Source organism: Lissotriton vulgaris, chromosome 4_1, assembly GCF_964263255.1.
Source record: "Lissotriton vulgaris chromosome 4_1, aLisVul1.2, whole genome shotgun sequence".
Classification (NCBI taxonomy): Eukaryota; Metazoa; Chordata; class Amphibia; order Caudata; family Salamandridae; genus Lissotriton; species Lissotriton vulgaris.
Genome location: NC_141691.1, coordinates 990,293,503 through 990,315,558, shown reverse-complemented (window position 1 = coordinate 990,315,558; position 22,056 = coordinate 990,293,503). Strand labels below are relative to the sequence as shown.

Below are 22,056 nucleotides of genomic sequence, written 5' to 3'. Positions count from 1 at the left end.
TTATAACCATCTAGTGAACTCAGCAGACACTCCTTCCATCTCTCAGTCTAGACACTCTTCCATAGTAGAATACTATAATTGACCCTTAATCCACATGGGGATTCCTCTCCTAGTTGTGCATTTCTAGCCCCATTTCATGTATATGAACGTTTATCCCGGGCAAGAAGTCAGCCAGCACTTAGTCCAACCCAGGTTTCTCAAAACATTCTTGTAATCTTCGTTTGCCTCATCTTTCTGCTTGTGCTCCAAAAAATTGGCTTGTTAGCTTTTGCTACTTGTGGGAAAGTGGAGTATTAAAAGGTGAAAAGGAAAAAAGAAGAAGAAAAACAGCAGGCGCATGGAGGGGGTAGGTGTAGAGGAGGCTGCACCCTGGCGATACTCCCAATAGTGTGCGGGCGTTCATGGTCTGCCAGTGGAGGTACCTTCTTAGCAGTGGGAGGTACTAATCAGGAGCCTGTTTCATAATGCAGCTGTAGCCACATTATAGGTATACAGGTTACAGTCCTGACCTGATTGATTTAGAGGGTATTTTAATTCTCTTTCAAGAGATTGTTCACGTGCACTTTACTTTTGATAATTTTTGGTCCTGAAGAAGCGCAAACGACCCTTATGGCGATGCAGGCGTGAAACATGTCGACCTTGACCCTGGACTCCCAGGCAGAGTATGCTTATAAGGCCAGATTTTATTACCCAATTTGTAGTACATCCGTAAGGGGTATACAAGGTAAACTGTTGTTTACCTTCTATTAATCTTCCCATCACTTTGCACATACTTTTATCACCCTCTTTTTTTGACCCTCACCCCGCACACCTGCATGCACCATCCGGCAGTCCTTAAAAGATCTCCGATGAAGAGAACCTTCGGGGGACCCGTAGGGAATTGCAGCGCCGGCCCTACGAGGAGCAAATGTCCAATGATGAAGCATGACACCTCTCGGGGTGTGTGAGGGCATCAAATGACAATAAGTGGTCTTCCATTTACCTAGGATGTCTTTTTCTTCTTCTTTTTTCCTTTTCACCTTTTCATTCTTTTTGTGCACGGGTGACTTTTTGCACCCTTGGGCGTGGGTGACTTTTTGCACCCTGCCATAGGAACAGTGTCCCCTTTTTGTTTGGATGTATGTATTAGGAGCAAGGACACTGGACCTTAAATAGCTCCTTGGCCCATTCTTCCTTTGGTAATAATAATAAAGTGGAGTATTAAGCAGTGAGACTATTTAGGCTTCACTATGCAGTACTTCCAATATAACCCAAATAGGTCGTTTGGATTCAAACTAATAAATCCCTAGCTCAGTCCTGGTAGTATGGCACATAATAGTCAGGCTTTACAAGAGGAACATGTGTTAGGCATTTCAGAGTACCAACATGGATGATAACTAATTGACACAACTCGAAAGTAATCTGAAACCAATTTTTGAAAATAAATCAGGTTTTGTATATAAATTAGGCACCAAAACGAAGACAATCGAATGAGTATAACCAGAGTTATGGATTTTTAAAGCAAAAATAAATCAGTGCATTTCACTATTGCAAAACGTTCAAGTTGTGAACTTGTGATCAATGGTGAAAAACACTAGGGACATACAGTCACTTGCAGGTTGATTTCAGTGGAAACCACTGGGGGGTATGGTGCTGCAGGTCCCAGGACCGGGCTCCAACAGTCAGTTAAATTCTATCTGCCTTGTAAGGCCCGGGGACAGAGTTGTCCTGGCTGTCCCTGGTGCTGAAGCTGGAGCTGCAGGTTTGCTGGTTTTACCGCTTAGACAGGTGCAAAATCTCAACAACGGGGCCATTGAGGCATTGGGTTGAAGGTGCTGTGGTGTTCTTTTGAATCACAGCGTACAACAAAGGTATTGGTAGCCGGACTGGCCAGCAACAAGCCTTGGCAGTGGTAAACTCAGCCTTGGGTTACTTCGATGTCCTGAAGTCTGGGGGAAAACGGTAGCCACCTGAAACTTGCTGGAGGTCAGGACTACATTTTCCCCAATGCACTAGACCATTTAATTGTGGGTGATCCCTCAGCAGGCCTGATGGCCAGTGATCCTTTGGTTCTGGGAAGAATTCCCAAGGTCAGGCACCACCTCGAGGCTCTTTATTTTTTCTTCTTTGGGATCTTCTCTAGCATGCACGAGACTCGGGAGTGAGTTCTGTGCATACATAGTGTAGACTATTCATGAAATACACATTCACCACTGTGGACTCACAAGATACTATGCTACTCTGCAACAACAACAACTTGCTGTTTGGTGAATTCTTTGCACCCACATAATCTATGTATATCAGTATTAATGCAAGTACAAATTATGTGTCAGCATCTTTGGTGCTACACGTTAACAGCCCTGAGAAAGTCTTTTTTTAAGACAAAACTCATGTTGGCTGTACTGGTTTCATTCAAATTAATTGTATCTTGTGGATTGACTGTACCACATTAGGATTGCAAAATATATATTTTTTAAATTTTATATCAAAGTTCCAAAATCCCTCATATTATTTGGAACAAATTAAGTGTACCACTACCACGATGAATACATGTGTGTCTCTTTTTTTATCAAACTGGAACATAACTGTATTTTATTGTTAATGCTTGTGTGTTCCAAACATTAGTGGAACATTGTAGGAGTAATTGTCTATGGCAGTGTGCTCATCCACAACTCTTGGCACCAGGGGTGCAATCTGTGGTAGCACTGTAAAAAATTGTCTATATGACTGACCACATCTGTAGGGAGGTACTTGTGCTGGTGGTACTCTTTCCACTGCTACCACCTTTTGTAATTGTATGTTCTATGTAGGTAATTAAACTGGACTAGCTTAAACCTGGCACTGCTGCATATTTCATCTGAAGATATGTCCCTTTCCTGTCTTTGTCTGTTATGGACTATGGACCCATCCCATTGTTCTGCAGCCTTAAGGGAGCTACCCCTGTCCGTCCCTAATGCTAAATATGTGTTAGTAACCAATGTAGCACCACCCAATGCCTCTCAGGGTCAAACAAAACAGTATTGTCAGGGTTTCATTTATCTCTCACACTTCTTGTAACTCTACCCAAATCTGTCCTTTCTCAAATTTTATTAGTGCATTTTTACATATCTTCCAGTAGGATATAAGTCACTGGTTACCAGGCAGCTTTTCTCTCGCTGTTGCATTACCTCTATGGCTCTTCTGAACTGATGAACAACTGTAGGAAAACCAACTGCAAGGCAATCACAAATAAGGCTAGTTTTCATACTATTATTCAGTACTGTCACCCAGACTCTTTCTACCTGCCTTATTATATATGGATATTTTTGAGGTATGTGACCCCCCCACCCTCCATCATCAGTAACTCTTGCAAGTTTGTTCATCAGTGTGTACCATTAGGAAGCTTTGGCTCCCAATTAGATGGGTCATCTGGACCATGTTCTGCTGCTGCTAGGCCATATAATATTGCTCTAGGTCTGAACGTCCCAGTCCTCTCACCTTCGAGGAATGCTGCATGAAGTTTAGTTCAGGACGTTTGCTATTTGCTTTTCATATGGATTGACTCCCTAGGTGTCCCAGCTCCACAGTTGTGCTGACAGCAAATTCATAGCTCCCTGCAGAGAATATAAAGAGTACGACAGGAGGAATATTTTATCCACTAACACCTTACACATGAAAGAGAATACAGAATGTTCCCAAAAGAGCACAGGTATCATCATGCCCTGTACAATTAACCCCATGTCATGCTTTTAGTATACTCTTCTGTTGTGTGCACCACCTGCATGACTAAGCTTAGAGGTGAATCAGTTCCCACTAAATTTCAAATTCAGGAAGTGTCCCTTGCTCAAGTCTACTTAGATCTCCCATAGGGAATAATCTGCTCTTTGCATGCTTCACACACAGCCCCAATGTCTCTCAAAACAGTCAACACAAGCATGTCAAGTGGGACTGACACCACTGTATCATGGAAATATAACAGGATGTCTTCATACATCGAGACCACATGTGTAGAGTCCAACACCCTCATGCCCTGGTCTCACAATGCTCCCCCTAAAAATTCCTTTGATGGTTCCAGCTCTCATGCCGTTAGGAATGGGGCACAGGTCAGCCCTTCCTAGGTTTCCCTCTCTATGGACCAGCTATCATATATCACTTGACTAGTATTTCCTTAGGCTCAGGGATCAGAGTGCAATATTTCGATCCCGCCTAAAAATACAGGATCTCTCTCCATGTGTTCGAATACGCACAGCATGTAGGTCAAGCCTGGTGTTTCAAAGGCTATTTTTCTAAATCTAGAACAGCTAGGTCATGAGGATCCTCTAACCCTTATTGTCTGTAGCTTACTCCTATGTGGTAAAAAACCATATTTATCTGCAAGTGACAATGCTTGCAAAACCCCAAGAAACATGTAAGATAAGACGTTGCTCTGTCCTTTTATATTATTTAGCATGGATAGTGAACTGTAGGAATTCCACTCCTGTGGTTATTGCTCCTGTTTTGGTCTTATTACTATGTCTGACACCAGTAGTGTCCGGCTGGGAACAAAGGTGGAAGGGCAGGGGGTGGTGGGGTACATAATACAAAATAACAAAAACACTTAGCTCCTTGCTGTGTCTCTCCTCCATCGTCCCCACACTCCGGCAGGTACCAGGAACTACACCCAGGCTCTCCGAAGCCAATCACAATGCTGCAATGCAGCGTTGTGATTGGTCTGAGCACCGTGGTTCGACTCACAGACAGGCAGTGGGAGCCGGGCATGTTTCTCACCAGGCTGTGCATTACAGCCTGGTGGGGAACATGCAAGGTGAGCATGACTGTTTGGCCTGCTCAAGACACCCGGCCAATCAGGCATGCGCACTTAGAGTGTGCAAACCACTCCTCCACCTGTGACACCCACCCCGCCCGAACACAGCCCAGAACGTACAAAAAATAACTTTGTTATTATTATTTAATTTTTCCTGCAATGAGAGCAGTGAGGCGACGCTCCTCTGCCTTAGCAAAGGAGCCTCCCCTGTCTGGCACTCTTATCGAAGTCAACAGCTTCCCGGTGACCAGAATGTTGTGAAATACTCTGATCAATTTGCACACCAAAACTATGGTTATGGTCTGATATTGGTCCAATGGTAACATGTGCCCTTGGGGCCCTTCCCTTCTGTTACATATTTATTGCCCCCAGAATACTTTCTTTGGCTAGAAGAGATTAGCAGTAACAACTGGCGATCGGTTAAACACAGTAATCCAGTGCTCTCTATCTTATTATCCATAACCTCCTCCCTTTTGCTGTTCGGCTGCATGCAAAAGTGAGATAGCTAGTATTGTAAGATTTCATTTATTCCAGTCTGTGTACATGTTATTTCCCCACTCTATCATATAAGCCCCAATATTGCAGTATACGCTCATTACACCTTCAAAAGCCAGGCAAGCATTTTCCCCTTTTTATCCTCTTCTCTATACCTCTTCTGTCATATTATATTGGTGTTTCTAGTCATGTTGTGTCCTCAATGTCTCTGTGCTTCTTCTTACCTCATTGCTAGCTTATTCTTTTTCCTGGGATTCTAAGTTCCCCATATATCTGGTGAAGCTCACTTTCGAGTTGTAGTAGGTCTCATAAATCTAGGTTGACTTCAAAGTCAGACTGAGTGCACAGAATGGTTTATTTGTGGCTTGGTTTGAGTGTAGAACACAGTGAGTTTGGACAGGAATGTCCCCTGAGTGTTAAAAGAAGTGTCCCACTGCCATAAGTGACCCAATTGCAAGTACATTTGGTATCCTGTATTTATTTTGACCCCGGCACACACAAACGTCTGACTGTGTGCTACAGGTCACGGCCCAATATTGAAATTGAAACCCAGAGCCTGGCTCTGAGACCATGGAGGGGTGCCGAAAGTGTACCCTTTGCTGGGTACGAGACTAACACCTGCGTCGCTAGCCATGTACAGTGAGAGGTAGTTGCAGCATCCCTGTTTTTAATGACCAGAAATTTAACATGACTTTTTACCTGTTCAGTGATATAAACATGATGCCTATAGGCTCCCTTCAGTAAAATTCCACTCAAGTGGCATAACCAGACAATGCGCTTCCATCCCGGTATGAATGTTGTTTGGGTGTGCTTGTATCTTGTAAAGTAGCAAGACATCATGTTGTTTGTGATTGTGCATGCATGCTGTTACCAGTGGGATCAATTTTGGATTGTCCCTGATCTTACGCGGCACAAGATGGAGAATGTGAAACAGCTCTCCACATTGTGGAAGTGGATTGTCTGCATCCTTGGGCAGGAAGGTGCAGTTAGTGAGACTGGACTGCCTTTTGGAATTCGGTGTCACACTTTTAGCAATGAATTTCTGAGTACTGCCATTTGGTTAACGGTGGGGGGAGGGGGGTGGAAGTAAGTCAGCAGAAACAATTACTAGTAAAAGAGAAGTTTCTAGGGGAAAAACCTCGTCCTTTGTTTTTGTTTGAGATGTCCATTTTGGGAGGCTGATATTAACTAGGTGCAGAGCTTCATATGTACTTTGCTCATGATGTGGGTACCCCTCTTAGATTCAGCACCATCGCTACCTGCTGCAGAAGCCGTTGCATTACACAAAAACACGTCTGCACTACAGAGGGGAAATGGACTACGAAAACAAACCACGCAGAGAGCAGATTCATATCTTCTAGCCAAAAATCCAGTATAAAAGTGTGTCCCACACTTCCCAACTTTGTTCCAGTTTGAACTGCTTCACCACTCAACTGCTGTGCTCCAGGATTAGCATAGCTGATTACCTCTCTCCTGAATGTGAGGGGCCATTGACTGTTTTTTGCAAACCTTGCTGGAGGAAGCATTGAGCCTGTCAGTGGACCTGGGACCATCCTGCTATCTGCCCTCCTACAGGGTCTGCATGCCCTTGGAGGAGAACCCAGCTGCTAAGCCAGTGGGAGGACCTGCTCAGATGGGGCAAAGGAATGTAGGAGAGTGCAGAGAAGACTTGTGATGTGCCCAGGTTCCCCCAGTCTCACTGCCTGAATGCCAAGTCAATTCTGACTGAGGAGAGGTCATGTCTGAGTTGCCAGTGTCAAATGCAAGGTAAAGACTCCCCTATTTGGAGATTGCCATATAGAGAAATGCAGACATCTTGTTATGACTCTACATTTGTTGCACTTCAGTGATTACACCCGTGCAACAGACCGAAGGAAGAAGATCTTTCCACTGCAACCTCTGGATCAGACTTCTGGGGGTGACTTTGTGGAGATGTTATTGTGCGGCTGCCTGATGGTGGAACTTTAAAGGCAGGGTTTCTCGAATGAGCCTCAGGGAGCGTGGCTGCTTAGCCTGTTCCCCATCCACTGGTACACCCTCCCTTGGTAATCCCAAGTGTGCACCAACTCAGGTAATTCCATACACCTGAGAGACATTGACTCTGAACATTTGCCTAACAGAGATTAGTGGAATAATTTATTAAACATTGCTAATCCTGCACGAGAACTGAATGGGGGTCAGAGAACTCTAGGGAGCATAGTGAGCCTGCACCTTAGCTTTACTTGTGAATACATCCATGTTTTAGTTCTTTACTGAACCCTGTAGACCCTTTAGTTCATCTCTATAGAGTTGCTTATTCCGCGCGTACAGTTTTAAGAGAAACATTGGGCTGGAATTTACATTATAACATGTGTTGTTTGATTGGTTTATTTCTTTTTTTTATTTAAACATTTTTATTGGTTTTAATGACAGCCATAGAGAAGTAGTAGACAATACTTTTCAAATTATTCAGAATGTTACATGTGCATGTATGTATCAGCCTAAGATATACATCAAACAGTTCGAGCCTGATCTGCACTTCTGCACATTTCCATTTCTACCTTAGGGGACACACAAATATCACCATGACACACATTCCACTTTGACCACTTCCTATCCGACTTTTTAGGGCAGTCCCTTGCTACAAAGACATCCGTCTCCGCCAGCATGCATCTGTACAGCTCTGTCGCCCACCTGGTGATGGAGGGCGGAGTTGCTCCCCCCACCCTTTCGCCAGTTCCCTTTTAACCAACGTGCATCCCAGTGTCGTGAATTGCTGTTCAACGTCAGTAAGGTCTGTTGCGGCCCATATGTTTAGTAGCCCTAATTGTGGCGTCAGAGCTATCTCATTTCCCAAAGCCGTCTGCATATAGTTCGAGGCTTCCTCCCAAATGCTACAAATGGCTGGGCAGCTCCAGAGAATGGGATAAAAGGTAACCTGTTGTCTGCAACCTCTCAAGCAAAGGACATCACGTCTGGAGCCCAGTTTTGCCAAATATTTTCCCGTCATGTATGATCTATGAAGTATCCTGAGCTGATTAAGCCTAAATCTAAGTGTGATGGCTGCCTCCCTGGGGACATAAGAGCCAGTTGCCAGTCCTCGTCACTTATTGGTCCTAGGTCGTCCTGACACCTCTCACTGAGCTGTCAAAAGGTATCCGGTAGGTTATTACTCAATTCTTTATATGTGAGAGATATAGCCTTAGAGAGTAGTGGCCCATCCAGTAGGCGATCCTCTAATGGCGATGCCTCTGGTATGTCTGCAAGGGTTGGGAATGCAGCCTGGAGTGCATGTCTTATTTGCAAGTACCGGTATATTTCTCCCTGGTTCAGGTGGTATTGGCTCTGGAGGTCCCCAAATGTATGTATGGAACCCTTTTTCACCAGGTCCTTTACTGTTGAGATGCCTATCAGGTCCCACTATTAGGTCCCACTTGTCAAACCCAGGCTGATAGCACAACAAGCCCAGCTTCTTGGTATACCACAGTGGCGTTGCTCTAGAGAGGACACCCGCCCATCCCAATCGAGTATTTAATATGTTCCATATTTCTAGTATATGTGAGGTGGGCGCAAAATACTTCAATTTCTTCTTACTATCTCTTGAATATAGGGCCCCAAGGTAACCAGAGTGGTCCGTTTGATATTTATCAAGAGTGTATACCGGGTCATTGGGAGGGGCGATACAGCCAATGGTTAATCATCACCAGCTGAGCCGCCCAGTAATCGAGTTGCAGATCAGGCAATGCTACACCACCGTCGTACCAGCCTTTGGTTAATTTCTTCAGTGCCACCCTGGGAGCCCTACCTTCCCACAGCAAGGTGCGGATTTCACTCTCTACTTCTTTAAAGTAAGAATCTGGGACTCTGTGCGGGCAATTATGAAGAATGTACAAAAAACGAGGGAGAGCTAACATTTTGAAGAGGGCAGCTCTACCTACCAATGAAAGAGGCAGGGACCTGCAGTGCTTCACGTCAGCACGTAACCGAGCAAGTGGAGGGCCCAAATTTACGCTATAGAATAGAGCCGAATCCAGCGTGACAAAGATTCGCAGATATCGAAACCCCTCCTCCGCCACTGTTATGGTGCAGTTCACCGGGATTCAAGGGACCTGGCCCTGTAGCACTGAGAGTATGGACTTATGCCAGATGATCTCATATCCTGAATATTTCCCAAGGTTTATGACGATGTCAGGCACCTGGAGTATAGACCTGTACGCGCAGGCAAGATATAACAAAATGTCATCGGCGTATAAGGATATTCGGTCTAAAAATGGATTTGTCTGCTATACACGAATCCAACGGCTAGAGCTCGCACAGGCAGGCACACCTCGGACAGTTATGACGTCTACAGGGGCACCCGACAGGGGTGCCCGCTGTCGCCATTACTGTTCGTACTTACACTGGAACCCCTGGCGATTGCACTCTGAACTAGGGCAGTGGAGGCGGGCATACCAGTTGGTGATATCCATAATTTGGTCTCCATAAAGTCCATATATGCCGACGATATAATAGTGATCCTCCGAAATCTGCAGGATGACCATTCACATCTAGCGACCATCTTTGAACGATTTGAGAATATCTCTGGCCTGGCCATAAACCCAGGAAAATCCCTAGGCTTCTTTTTCCGGGAAGGACAGCGGCCTACCCATATACAGTTTGGTACCTATGAGATCCAGGTAGCACCGACCACATTTAAATACCTCGGCATTAACGTGTATCGGAGTCCGGAAGACCAGATCGAGGGTAATGTACGAAGGGCAATCAATGGCCTTCAGGGTAGCGTGAACTTCTGGACGTCCCTGCCCCTATCTGTAATGGGTCGGTGGAGATCTCAAAGATGGTCCTACTTCCCCGGATACTGTACTACTTCGTAAACTTGCCAGTGCTACTTCCACAACAAATTTTTACCACACTAAACACATTATTAATCAATCTCATATGGGGGTCGGGAAGACGGTGAATAAGCCTCAAGAAACTACAACTGAACACCAGACAGGGAGGCCTTGGCGTACCAGACCTACAAAGCTACTATTATGCAAGCCAACTCCAATGGCTAACACGCTGGGTGGCGGGTAGAAACCTACATGAGATTGCTTTTACAGCAGACAAACTGGCACGCGGAGACCTACACTCCCATCTACTGCCCGCTGCCAAGATCCCCAGAGACTGTCACCCCCTATTACACGTAGCTTTGAGATGTTGGAGAAAGGCACTGACGTACATAGCAGGGACCATTCCCTACGCAGACAACATCCCCCTCCTGGGACTCCCAACGCCACAAGGGAACCTGACACAACGCAGATTACAACCCTGGACAGCTGCCGGGGTGAACAGAGTAGGGGACCTGTTTGGGGACGACACTCTACTAGATCATGCCTCCTTTGCACAATCCACAGGTGCCCCACCACGAATGTACCTCCTGCACGCCTCGGTGACCCACTATATAAGACGTACATGGGCTCCACAATGCACCAAGCCAGACCAACACCAATTGGTTCATCTCCTCCACTATATGGGGACGGGTGGACACCTAGTAAAGTGGCTCTATGTGGGCATTAGAGAACATGCAGCTTTGCCCCTCACCACACTCAGGGTGGCTTGGGCTACGGACACAGGGGAGGCCATAACAGACGGGGAATGGAAGATCATCCTAGGTCACCATAGGAGGGTGTCCAGAAATGTTAAATTCAAATTTATACAGGCCATGATTTTACATAGGGCATATCTCACCCCCAAGAGGCTCCACAGGATGTTCCCTGCCACCCCCCACAACTGCCCTAGATGTCAGAAGGATGAAGCAAGCATCCTCCACATGTTGTGGACATGCCTGAGAATACGCAATTACTGGGTGACGATCAGAAACACACTACACACTGTAACAGCCCTGCAGATCCCTGAGGGGGCACTACCCTGCCTGATAGGGCACAGGAAGAGATCCAAGACCTGTAAGGCACAACTGAAATTTTTAGACTTAGCCCTCTTGTTGGCACTCAGAGTTCTCACTATGAGGTGGAAATCGCCCAGACCCCCAAATGTAGAAATATGGCGATCTGACTTGTTGAAATGGGGCAAAGCGGAAACTGCGGCACTGCGTAGGGAGGAAGAGAAAGGACTACGTAAATATCCTATAGCGCAAGAATGGGAACGAATGTTGATAGAGTTGGGAGAGGTAGACCTAGAAATGCCACAAGGACATACCATCTGACCGTACACACGATATGTGGAATGCCAGCGCGTACGGATACTTAGGCAAAATGCACCGGATAACCAAGCCTAAAGACTGAAACACTCTCTGGAAAAACTAAAAGCTAATATATCCAAAATACAGAGTATGTACAAGGAAATAGCCGGGAGACAGGGAGGGGGAGGGAAGGGGTTGAGGGACAGTTTACATACAGGCGATATTGTAATTTGAATGCAAATGATAAACGTTGTACTGGAATGATATCCGGAGAAATGTAAGACGTGACGAAAAGTTGGATACGAAGACTACTACGCCAAAGTTAAAGTTAAAGAAAAAGGAAAAGTCTGATAGAATGTACAATGATTAAATGTACTGTATAATAATTGTCACAGTCACGAATAAAAAGTTAAAAAAAAAAAAAAAGGATATTCGGTCTTCCAAATCGCCCGTCCAGCAAATCCCTTGCACCATAACATCTCGTCGCACCCATGCTGCAAGGGGTTCTAACACGAGAGAGATTATCAGTGGCGACAGTGGACACCCCTGTCTGGTACCTCTTTTTAGTCTGAAGGTCCTGGACGTGTAGTTATTGACCCTTACCTGTCCCTGTACGTCAGTGTATAACAGTTTCACCCAGGCTATAAATGAAGGGCCTAATCCCACCCTTTCCAGGACTGCAAACAAATATGCCCATTCTATTGAGTCAAATGCCATTGAGGCATCCAGTGACAACTCCAGCGCATTTTCCGCAATGAGTTCACTACATGCCAGCATGTTGTGTAGGAGCCGTATATAAAGGGCTGTGTTTCTCCCTGGCATAAACCCAGATTGATCCGGGTGGATCAGTGAAGATATGACCGTTACCAGCCGATTAGCTAGGACTTTTGCCAATATTTTTGCTTCCGCATTAATCAGCGAAATGGGCCTATAGGAGCCACAGCAATCCACCGGTTTTCCGGGCTTGTGAATAATTCCAACGGTAGCCACCCGTTGGTCTGCAGGTAGTCTGTCTGTCTCTAAACTTTCCTCGTACATAGCCCTTAGGTGTGGCACAGTCCGAGAGGCTGTGGCTTTTAAAAACTCCATTGGTATTCCGTTTGGTCCCATTGCTTTCCCAGATTTGATCTGCCCCATGGCCTTACTGATCTCTTCAGTCGATAGGTCCGCATCTAAGGTGTCCCTGTCCCCGTCTGAGAGAACATCACTGGCCACGAGGAACTGACACAAGTCATCGGCTGTATAGCTAGTAGAAGGGGAATACAGTTCCTCCAGGTGTATTGGTTTATTTCTGAGTCTATTTAACCTATGCGTCCTTTCTGAGATACCTTGGACTGCTTTTCCAAGGAGTCAAAGTGCAGAAAGTGTGTCTGTGCTCCGTTTGTATAGTCGTAGGAGGATGGACTCTCGGGCACCAGTGGGAAATGACTTCAACCACCATGGTTGGTGCCTATTAGCCCCTGTTTGCCATGTGGGTGCCCCTCTGAACTGGGATTCACATATGTTATCCCTTTTTTGCTGTGGTTTGGTCAGTTAGCTACTTTTTCTACTTCTCCAATGAGAATGTTTCCTTAACTTAGGCCCTGGTTTTACTTGAGGTGTGTGACTCTTGGCAGAGTCACACACCTCATATCATGCTGTCTTCGAAAGGCCAATAGGAGTGAAGCACAGTGACAGTGAGTGTGGATTTGACCAGAGCAAAGCAAAGACAGCCTGGTAGAAACTGACATTGGAAAAAAATAGATGTGTATAGCAAGAGTCATTTCTCAGTGAAAATAGTCATCATGTGGCCATATATCCATCTTAATCACTGTCATGTGTGCTCCTACAGTGCTCCTCCTTATCTCCTTAGATACAAGTGCAGGAGGGCTGAATCCATGCCCGGGTTTAACTACAGTCGCTGACTGTGCAAATGTATCCAATTTGCATTCATTGTATGTAAATGTAATTGATGTGGATATCATTAAAACCTGGCATGGAGTTGGCCCTCCTGGACCTTTACTGGAAACTCATGTTTTAGATCCACTTCTACTGTCATGTGAGTTCATCCAAGGCTCTTTCACCTGAGATGGTTAGTACCCGATCTGGCCATTGGGGTTCCGGAGGGCTCCCCAAGCTCACAACTTTAAGCACTGTCTGTGGGGTTCTGCAAGTGTGTCCCCTCTCTCCTTAGATCTCAAACATAGTAGTTCTGTGTGCTCCTGATGCTGGTATAAAGTCCAAACTTGACGGATTCCACAAGCAATTCTTATGCTGGAGATGGTTTCTGATCACAATGAATCATCCCAATGTGTACCAGTTTGTGCTCTGAGACATATGGCGGCAAGTGCTGCAACACAGGAGCAACAACTTTGTATTAACAATGAGTACAGGGGAGGCTTTTGTCTCACAGTGCCCAGATGGTGGTAAATGTGTTCCCCCTATGAACTCAAGCCCAGGCCTCTAAGCATTGCCGCTCCATGCAGGGCAGGACTGGGAACTAACATTGGCCCTGGCAAAGAGCTCAACCGGCCCCCCTGTGAGCGGAAGAGTTGTTTGCCAGGGCCGGTTTCGGACGATTTTGTTACAGGGCCGATTTTTCATCTATGCTGCAAAAACGTCCCTGTAACAAAAACGGCCCCCACCCTAGCGGCCCACCGGGGAAATGCCCGGTGCCCGCTACCACCAGTCCGGCCCTGGTTCCATGTGGCAAATAGGTCCTTATAATACACAACAGTAGCTGAAGATTCAGCTGATGGTTATTATGAGCTACTGAAATATCTCAAAACATAGTTCTGATCTGTATGTTTTTTGATATCAACAGTGCTTTAAATGGTCAGGTACTCTCCGGTATGAGTACCTGCACCTGCACTTCTTTAATTTGAAAGGGAAAGTACTTGCAGGCCTCAGTACTAATGCAATGCATTTAATGGGGGAGTACCTGCACTTCTCAGGAACAAACAGGTACTCTAAAGAGTAAGTATTTGAACTTCTATATTTCCATTTAAAGCATTGGACATGAGCACCATTTCCAAGTTAAAAAAGAGCACTGGCAAAGTCAAGAGGAATGTGTTTAAAGTGCGAACGCATGCAAACCTTATATATGCGTGGCAGTGTTTATGTTAGCGAATTAAAGCCACACCTATTCTTATCACCAGCGCATTTCCAGTAGGTGGACTTGTTTTGTCTTGTATTAGTGGTAATATTTTACTTCGAATAACGATAATGCCAGCTCATATTCACCATGAAGACAAAGTAGAAATGAATTTTAGTCAGCCGTCCCTAACATCACCTATATGGTTCTCTTTCAGAAACTTGCGTATGCTATTACACCAGAGAAAGAACATGAGCTGGTGGACAGTGGGGAAGTACGGCAGTTTACGGTAAGAAAAAAGTGTAATATTGCAGAACCTCATTTATTTTTGCACTGAAAAAGTGTGGTGTTTGTCATCAGCACAGCATCCATTGTTATTCAATTAACATGGGGGACTGGTGTTGGGAAGCATTGCAAGTTGCCTTACCGGCTTTGGTAATCCTCCATTTTGAACTTTAAGTGCTATATTAATTTTAACTGCCTCAAGCGTATCTCACTCATTGGGTTTAAAAGGTCTGAATTCAGTTAAAATGAGGCCTCATTCCGGTGGAAAGCACTGAAATGTACCTATGCGCATTAAATGAATAAAAGGAAGCAAGCATTTGTATGTCTCATAGAATATGCCAATTTTGAATTGATTTTTAGGTCTGGCTGTAATGCTTCGTGTCAGTTAAGCTATTCCTATTGTCCGATGGGCTCGTAGAATTGCGAGTCTTAGATAAGTCTTTTATGTTCATTGGTAAATTGCATTAGTTTGCAGCTCTATGATTCACTGAAATCACAGCTGCACAGTGGGTACACACATTCACCTTCAGAAGTCTATTTTCAATTGGCCTTTTTCCATGAATACATGTCCTGTAAAGTCACAATTCTTTTTCTGCTTGGGGCCAAAGTATGAGATTTTGTCAGAGAGGTGGCATGGTGGTGAAAACCACGGTGCCACCGCTCCATTAAAGCTTGCGCTGCCCACCCCCCAGATTATGATTTATTCATAGTCTGGCGGGTGGGCAGTGTGGTGGTTCCCCTTGCAGTGCCCTTTAAAAAGCAGCGTTGTCTTTTATAAATGCACCACAATGGAAATTCCTCACAAGGTTCTTGCACAGCATTGACTCATAAGTTCATGCTGTGCAGGAACCTGTGTGCGTGCACACAGGAGGGCACTTGTTCTGCCCCACCTGTGTGCATCCAAAAATGTCTGAGGCACAGGAACCCGCCATGAAAAGCCTGGTGGAGAGGAAAGTCGCAATTAGCTTGGCGGGACTGTGACCGGCCCGCAAGCATATTGCGGCCTCTGACCACCGCTCCTACGGCGGTTCCCTGGCAGAGCCGACGGTCCTAGTGCGGTCCGACTGCCCAAGTCCTAATTGGCGGTCAGACCACAGTTGCAGTGGTGGCTGGATCCGCTACACTCTCGCTTCCACAAATCTGTTGGTGCGAGGGCCTCCAGACTCGTAATCTGGCCCTAAGTGTTTTGCAACTGGAATCAACTGCTACAGTGTTTATTTTGAATTCATTGCATCCTTTGCTCATTCTGGCATGCATAGTGTATTTAATCATCGCCTCAAAAGTCCAAGAATTGTGGCTTTCTAAAAATACTTTTATGTCAGAATCTAAAACAGCTCTACTTTACCACTATGCGTTTTAGCTGTGAGGAATGTACTGCTACAATGAGGGACTGGTTCTGATAGCCATTTATGCATCTAAGTTGAACCAGGATTTCCATATGGCCTCTTCTCTCAATGTAAATATACACTTAGGAAAAGATTCACTTATAGGTCCAAGTACACGAGATTAAGTCTGCTCTCAGGGGCTAGTAATGGAAATGCCAGGGCAGGAATGCCCCATGGAAGCTTGTATAATCCCACAACCTCGCACGTTTGTGCTGATTCACAAACTGTCAATGTCGAACCTGGACACAGTTGAAAATTTCTTCCTGGCAAAGGCAGGAGTAAATCTGTATCCAGGGAAGGAGTGGGGCGGTAACACCCCATAAATTGTTGGACAGTAGAGAAAGGGAGTTCTCAATGAATACAGTATTTGCTGCATGGAAAAAAGTTAGCTAGTACAATTTTATTTTTGGTGCAGATTTTCATAAGAGCAAATAGTGCTAATTGATGCTTAAATTGTAAAATAATTAGTGCCAGGGCCATGACCAGGTGGCCACTGCAGCTTGCACCTCCCATTTCCCCATCATTGCTGCCAAAGGCGGTACCAAAGCAACTACTAACCATCTCTCTTGCCTGCAAGTGCGAAAGTTTAGATTATGCCTGGTCTCCAAAGCTAAAGGAGCGACAAGTATTAGTAATTTTTAATGGTAATTGCATTAATAAATAACCGTTGTTCTGCTCATCTCTAGATTAGATGAGCAGCATCACCATGTGGCAGACTGTCCTAAGTGCGGTGTTGACAATTAAGAACCAGTGCCGAGCAACGGCAACCGATTAAATGCTGGTGCAGAGCATCAGAAATCACAGGCTCAAATTAAGAACTGGTGCAAATGTTTATTCGTCAATGAGAAAATTGAATTCCCAAAGCAATTACAGGATGACATCCTGGAGTATTGGAACAGTTTCCAGGAATGCTCCTGGAAACTGTTGCCAATTCTGAAAAAGTCAGAAATCTGTACGATCCTTTTGTGCCATGGTTGTGCCACTTTTTAACCGATATGCAAAATGCTAGTCGAGATTTACAAAGTCATGCAAGGGCCAATTTGCATCGCCTTGTGTGGCTGTGTAAAAAAAGTAATACAAGGTAGCGCTTGCATTATGCTGTGCCAAGTAGGCGTTATACATTGGTGTTCTCATGCACACACTCATGTATTTTGATGCAAACCCAGATTTACTAAAGGCAGTAAACCTGTGTTTATAGCAAAATGGAGCATCGACCTGAGAGAGGGGTAACAAGGAGAAATGTCTTTATTTCTCCTTGTTACTTCCTGTTTGCATGTGTGCTGCATTCTGCAGCATGCAAGAGTACTATTCCTCTAACAATGTTTTTGTGTAGGAGGGTAAGCCTTCGTGCGCAAAACAATCCTGCCCGTAACGCAGACACTCTTGCACCATGGCTCAAGGCTTCGTGTTATGCTGCTAGGATGCCTGAAGTGCAAAGTTGCTATGAGCGAGCAGAAGTTCACCATATCTTAGCAGATATGGTGCATTTCTGATCTTTCCTTTTCACGCAACGCAGCGCAGCAAGTTCCCTGCTGTGTGCGTGAAAGTTGAGTAAATCCTGGCCTTAGTTCAGACTTTCAAATGTAGCCAAAGATGTACATTTCTAACCAGATTGGGACCCGAATGACAATGTTTACCTTTGTTCATATTTCCTTTGCGTTTAATTTTGTGCACCATCTCACATGGGTCACAATTCGCTCTGTATTCTCCATATGGATAAATCGCATTTGCGATGAAAAAGTCATAACTTTAATTCTTTCTGTCCTATTCAGTACACCAAACTGCACTTCACCAGGCAGCACTCTTGAATGCATTAAATCAAAATCACCTCACATACATTTCAGTTTGTGGCTATAATATGGGTCTTGTCCTACCATTTTCCGTCATATTTCGTCATATAATGCTTATGTAATACATATGAAAACCAACCCCCTTTAATTCTTCAACTGGTGGAACTGTGGCCGCGTTACCCATACTCCACTCCTACACGGAGGCGGTAGTATATAAAAACAGCTTTGCACCATACCCCATTTCAAAATGGTGCTGCGTTCTACTTGAAAATGAGCCAAACAAATAATTTTATTTAATCAAGTTTCATGCCCCCTTTTCCTTCCCATATAACAACACTAGGCTTGACTCCAATCACTAAGGCTGAGTCCACTAAACCAACCAACAAAGCAAATGCCAATACTGATAATCAATTGCTATCTTTCGTGATAAGTATGCAAGAATAGTCAAACAATGCACCTTTAGGCTTGTTAAAGACCCTTTTTTGCTCCCAACACCAAAATAAGCGTGTTTGATCTACATAGGCTAGCTGACTGTTCGTTAATGAATCTTAACATTGTTGTTTCAATTAACTGATTTTCTTGTTACATGCATATTAATAAGTTGCAATCTATTGATTTTTGCTGACATGACTTTTGGTTTGAGCATGAGCTACTGTATAGACATAAGCCCCGGTGGCCTTTAGGACTTTTTTTTGTTTGTTTGTAAATAGTGTGAGTGCCGAATGAATGAAAATGTTGAGTGAGTATGATGGAGTGTTCTGTTTGAATATAATGTGATCTGTTTTGCCTTCTTTTGTATTTTTCCTTAATTTGTATTTCCCTGGTCTGTTTGTACATATCAAACCAAATTCATTTTTTGTATATAGTTTTCTTTCCAGGCATGCCTTGTTGTGTTGCTTGCCCCGTTTACACGTTGCTTTGTAAAAACAAGGTGTGCATCTGCTCCCTCTGGCAGTATCACCTTTATATATAATTAGGGCCCCCGGTTTTATGTTATTTGTTTCCGGGAATTTCCTTCTGTATTCCTCCATATTTGTTTTTTTCTAAATTTTATCTGTATTTTTTCATATTTACTCTGTGCTTAGTGTAAAAAATGAAGCTACAGGCGCTATATTTCCACTCAATTAACTGACAAATATATACTAATTTTTGAATGCCCAGTGGGTTTTAGCCATTTAGCCAATACAGTCATCTAAAAACATTTGCATTGTAGAACAGCGTCAACCGTTGTACTGCTGCAATTATTTAGGCTTCACTAGTAAATATTTGTTTATTTTTAACTCCCATATAGAGTTCAATCTGTGCATATTTCGACTGAGCACTCCTGTTTGACAGTAATGAAAAAATCATCCAAAAGAAAACCTATTTTCTTATATTTAAACATAAATACAGACAGGAAAGTAAATGTGTTTTGTCTGTATTTATCTGTATAAATCAGTAAAAATGAAAACTGGGAGGCTTATATATATTGTATTTTCTTGAAAGAGATATCCTCCCAATGAAGCAGCCAAAGGATCAGTGGCGCATGGAAGAAAAAGCCAAAGGTGGGAGAGGTGAAATTATCATGTGGCAATCCCAGAACCCACTTTGGGGGCTAACCGTGAATTAAGGAGTGGGTAAATGTCATCTTGGGGAGAGTGTTTGATTAACTAATTACCTGGCGTTGCCCTGTTGGCAGTGAAGAGTTTCTGGCCCAGACTCTTTCCTAGTCCTAGTGGGGCCAAACAGTTACATGGGAAATACATTAATATTTCCCAATGGTTTAAGAGCCTATAGTTAATGATTATGGTAATTGCACTAAATCTGTTTCACTTCATGGTTACATGTTCGATGCAATACTGGTGAATTTCATTAATCAGTAATATAGTAATTAATCTGTGAACTTCTTTTCCTTTTTACACAGATTCGTCACTGGCTAATGGTGTAAAGACCTTTGCTGTAAAAAGTGAAAGTCAAGATCGTCCCTTGCGAAGAAAGACAACATAACAAGGAGGTTGTTTATCGACAAGTGCAACCAGAAGCTTTTCTTTCACATACTACACCTCTACAACAGATAAAGGCTTTCCGCTTCAGACTGCCCAGTGTTCAGGAAAATACATAATTATTGTGGCTGTTGTGGTGGTAAACTTAGCATACCAGGTTGCTTTAATGATTTGCCTGATTGTAGTGGCCATACTTGGTAGGTGCATAAAGCTCACAAGTGGGGGCATTACAACATGCCCCCTTAAGCAAATGCAGTAACACTGTTAGAAAGAACTGTCTGGAACTTTTGATTTGTACTAAATGGTGGATAGGATGGTGAATGACTCATACATGTTTATTGGGGCTTGGGGATTCCCTTCAAGCTGTGATTAGCCATTCATTATCTTTGTTTGTACCACATTTGATAGTCCTTGACACATGAATCCAGCACAGTTCTGATGACCTCTGCTCTGATCAGTACTGCATGGCACACTGTAATGGCTTCAGATGCCGGTGTCCACTGTAATGCAGCATTCAATGGTAACCAGAGTTGCTAAATGATGTATGCCAAAGCATAGGGAGGTTTAGGGAAAACTAAACATGAAACATTTCATGATAAAGCATGTGTGACAAAAAATTAACACACACAGTCAGTATATTCTTTGTTTATGAACTCTTAAAATAAAATGCTAGGTTTTTCACAACTCTCGCACACAAGTCCCTGCTAAAAGACGTTGATTGGAGGTAAAGTGTTACAAACTCATTGCACCGTTATTAGGCTTACACTGTTAAGACATTTGTTGAAAAAGGTTTGTTGTGTCATCACCATGTCACTTTGTGGAAAAGAAATACTCTCTGTAAACACCCACACATCACACACGCCCTGTTCTATTCAGCACAGAACCAATACTCCTGCAGAAGCTGCAGACATTCACAATAATACCCACTTTATAGCTGGAATAATTCTAAGTACCGAAAAGCATAATGCAAAGATGCTTTTACCCCACTGGTCAGAGTGATATAATCACTGCAGTGAAAGCGCTAAGTTTTGGAGATGGGTAAAACCAAACTATATAATTGTTTGTCTCCCCCTCATACACCTGCCAACATACAACTCTATATAAATAAAATGTACAACTATGCTATCTTTCAGTTTCTTGTATGTTTTTGCTGACATCACAAAATCAATGCTAGGTTAAGTATTACAGATGGACAATATATAAATAGTTGCTGACATGGATCATCAAAGACAAATATTACCTGAATAGCAAAAGTAAAACCCACCAACTACTGCCTGAACTGTGCCTGGCCCTTCTCCGTCACCTTCCTATGAACCCTGCTACAAACACTAACTTTACATTTGCAACAGGAAAAGAATACTTATCTGTAACGAGTAAATGTATTTCACTGCATTCTGGGAGACCTTCCACAAGAAAGACATAGTGCGAACCATAGATGTTAGAATTTCTCTTATGTTCTGATGCCCATTCATGTTATTAAGCATTTTTAATGTTGTTTCATTTTTCTTGGGGGCTGAGTGTTTCTGTTTATTAAGAATGTCAAGTGTATGGCTAAACTCGAACCATTCAATTGAAAAACAGGTTTTTCATTATTTTATAAAGTTGATGTATTTTGTATGGAATAAGTACCTTGAACTACATACCTTTAAATATTTCTTCTGTTTGCTTACATTGGTGCCTAATTGAATGTTGTTCTCATTTTCTATTTTCTATTGGGCCAAGATGGATATCAGTGGAACAAACACTAATTCATTGCTTTTTGTAAAACGTTTTTTGGGGTTTTGTAAAACAAACATCACAGTCATCAAACAGTAGCCATGGCTCAATGCACCTTTAAAACCTGGCTGTGTCCCATAACATTAAATACTGTAAGAGGAGTCTTTCAAATTCACTAACATTGAAAATTCTTCAGCTGTCTAACAGTTTGAACTGTCCATTAAGTAAATATTTATACATTAGATGCATAATATTATCTTTCAGTTTCAGAAGCATAGTGTGTGATTCGCTGATGTTACAAGTACCATATTGTTAGTCATGGAGGCATATGATCCACGGGCAATTGCAAGATGTTGAAAGAAATTTCCAATATATTGAGTCCAGATTCTACTTCCTGTGTAGCATGTT

The 22,056-nt window shown here is 43.5% G+C and overlaps 1 protein-coding gene across 1 annotated transcript in view; it reads left to right on the top strand.

The window, feature by feature from the left end:
• Positions 1-19,877, top strand: part of SLC6A3 (solute carrier family 6 member 3) — a 581,644-nt gene extending 561,767 nt beyond the window's left edge. Inside the window, exons 13-14 of the mRNA XM_086966890.1 lie at positions 14,708-14,779; positions 19,854-19,877. Coding sequence (XP_086823016.1) covers positions 14,708-14,779; positions 19,854-19,877 — 96 coding nt within the window. The remainder of the gene's footprint in view (positions 1-14,707; positions 14,780-19,853) is intronic.
• The last annotated feature ends 2,179 nt before the right edge of the window (positions 19,878-22,056 follow it).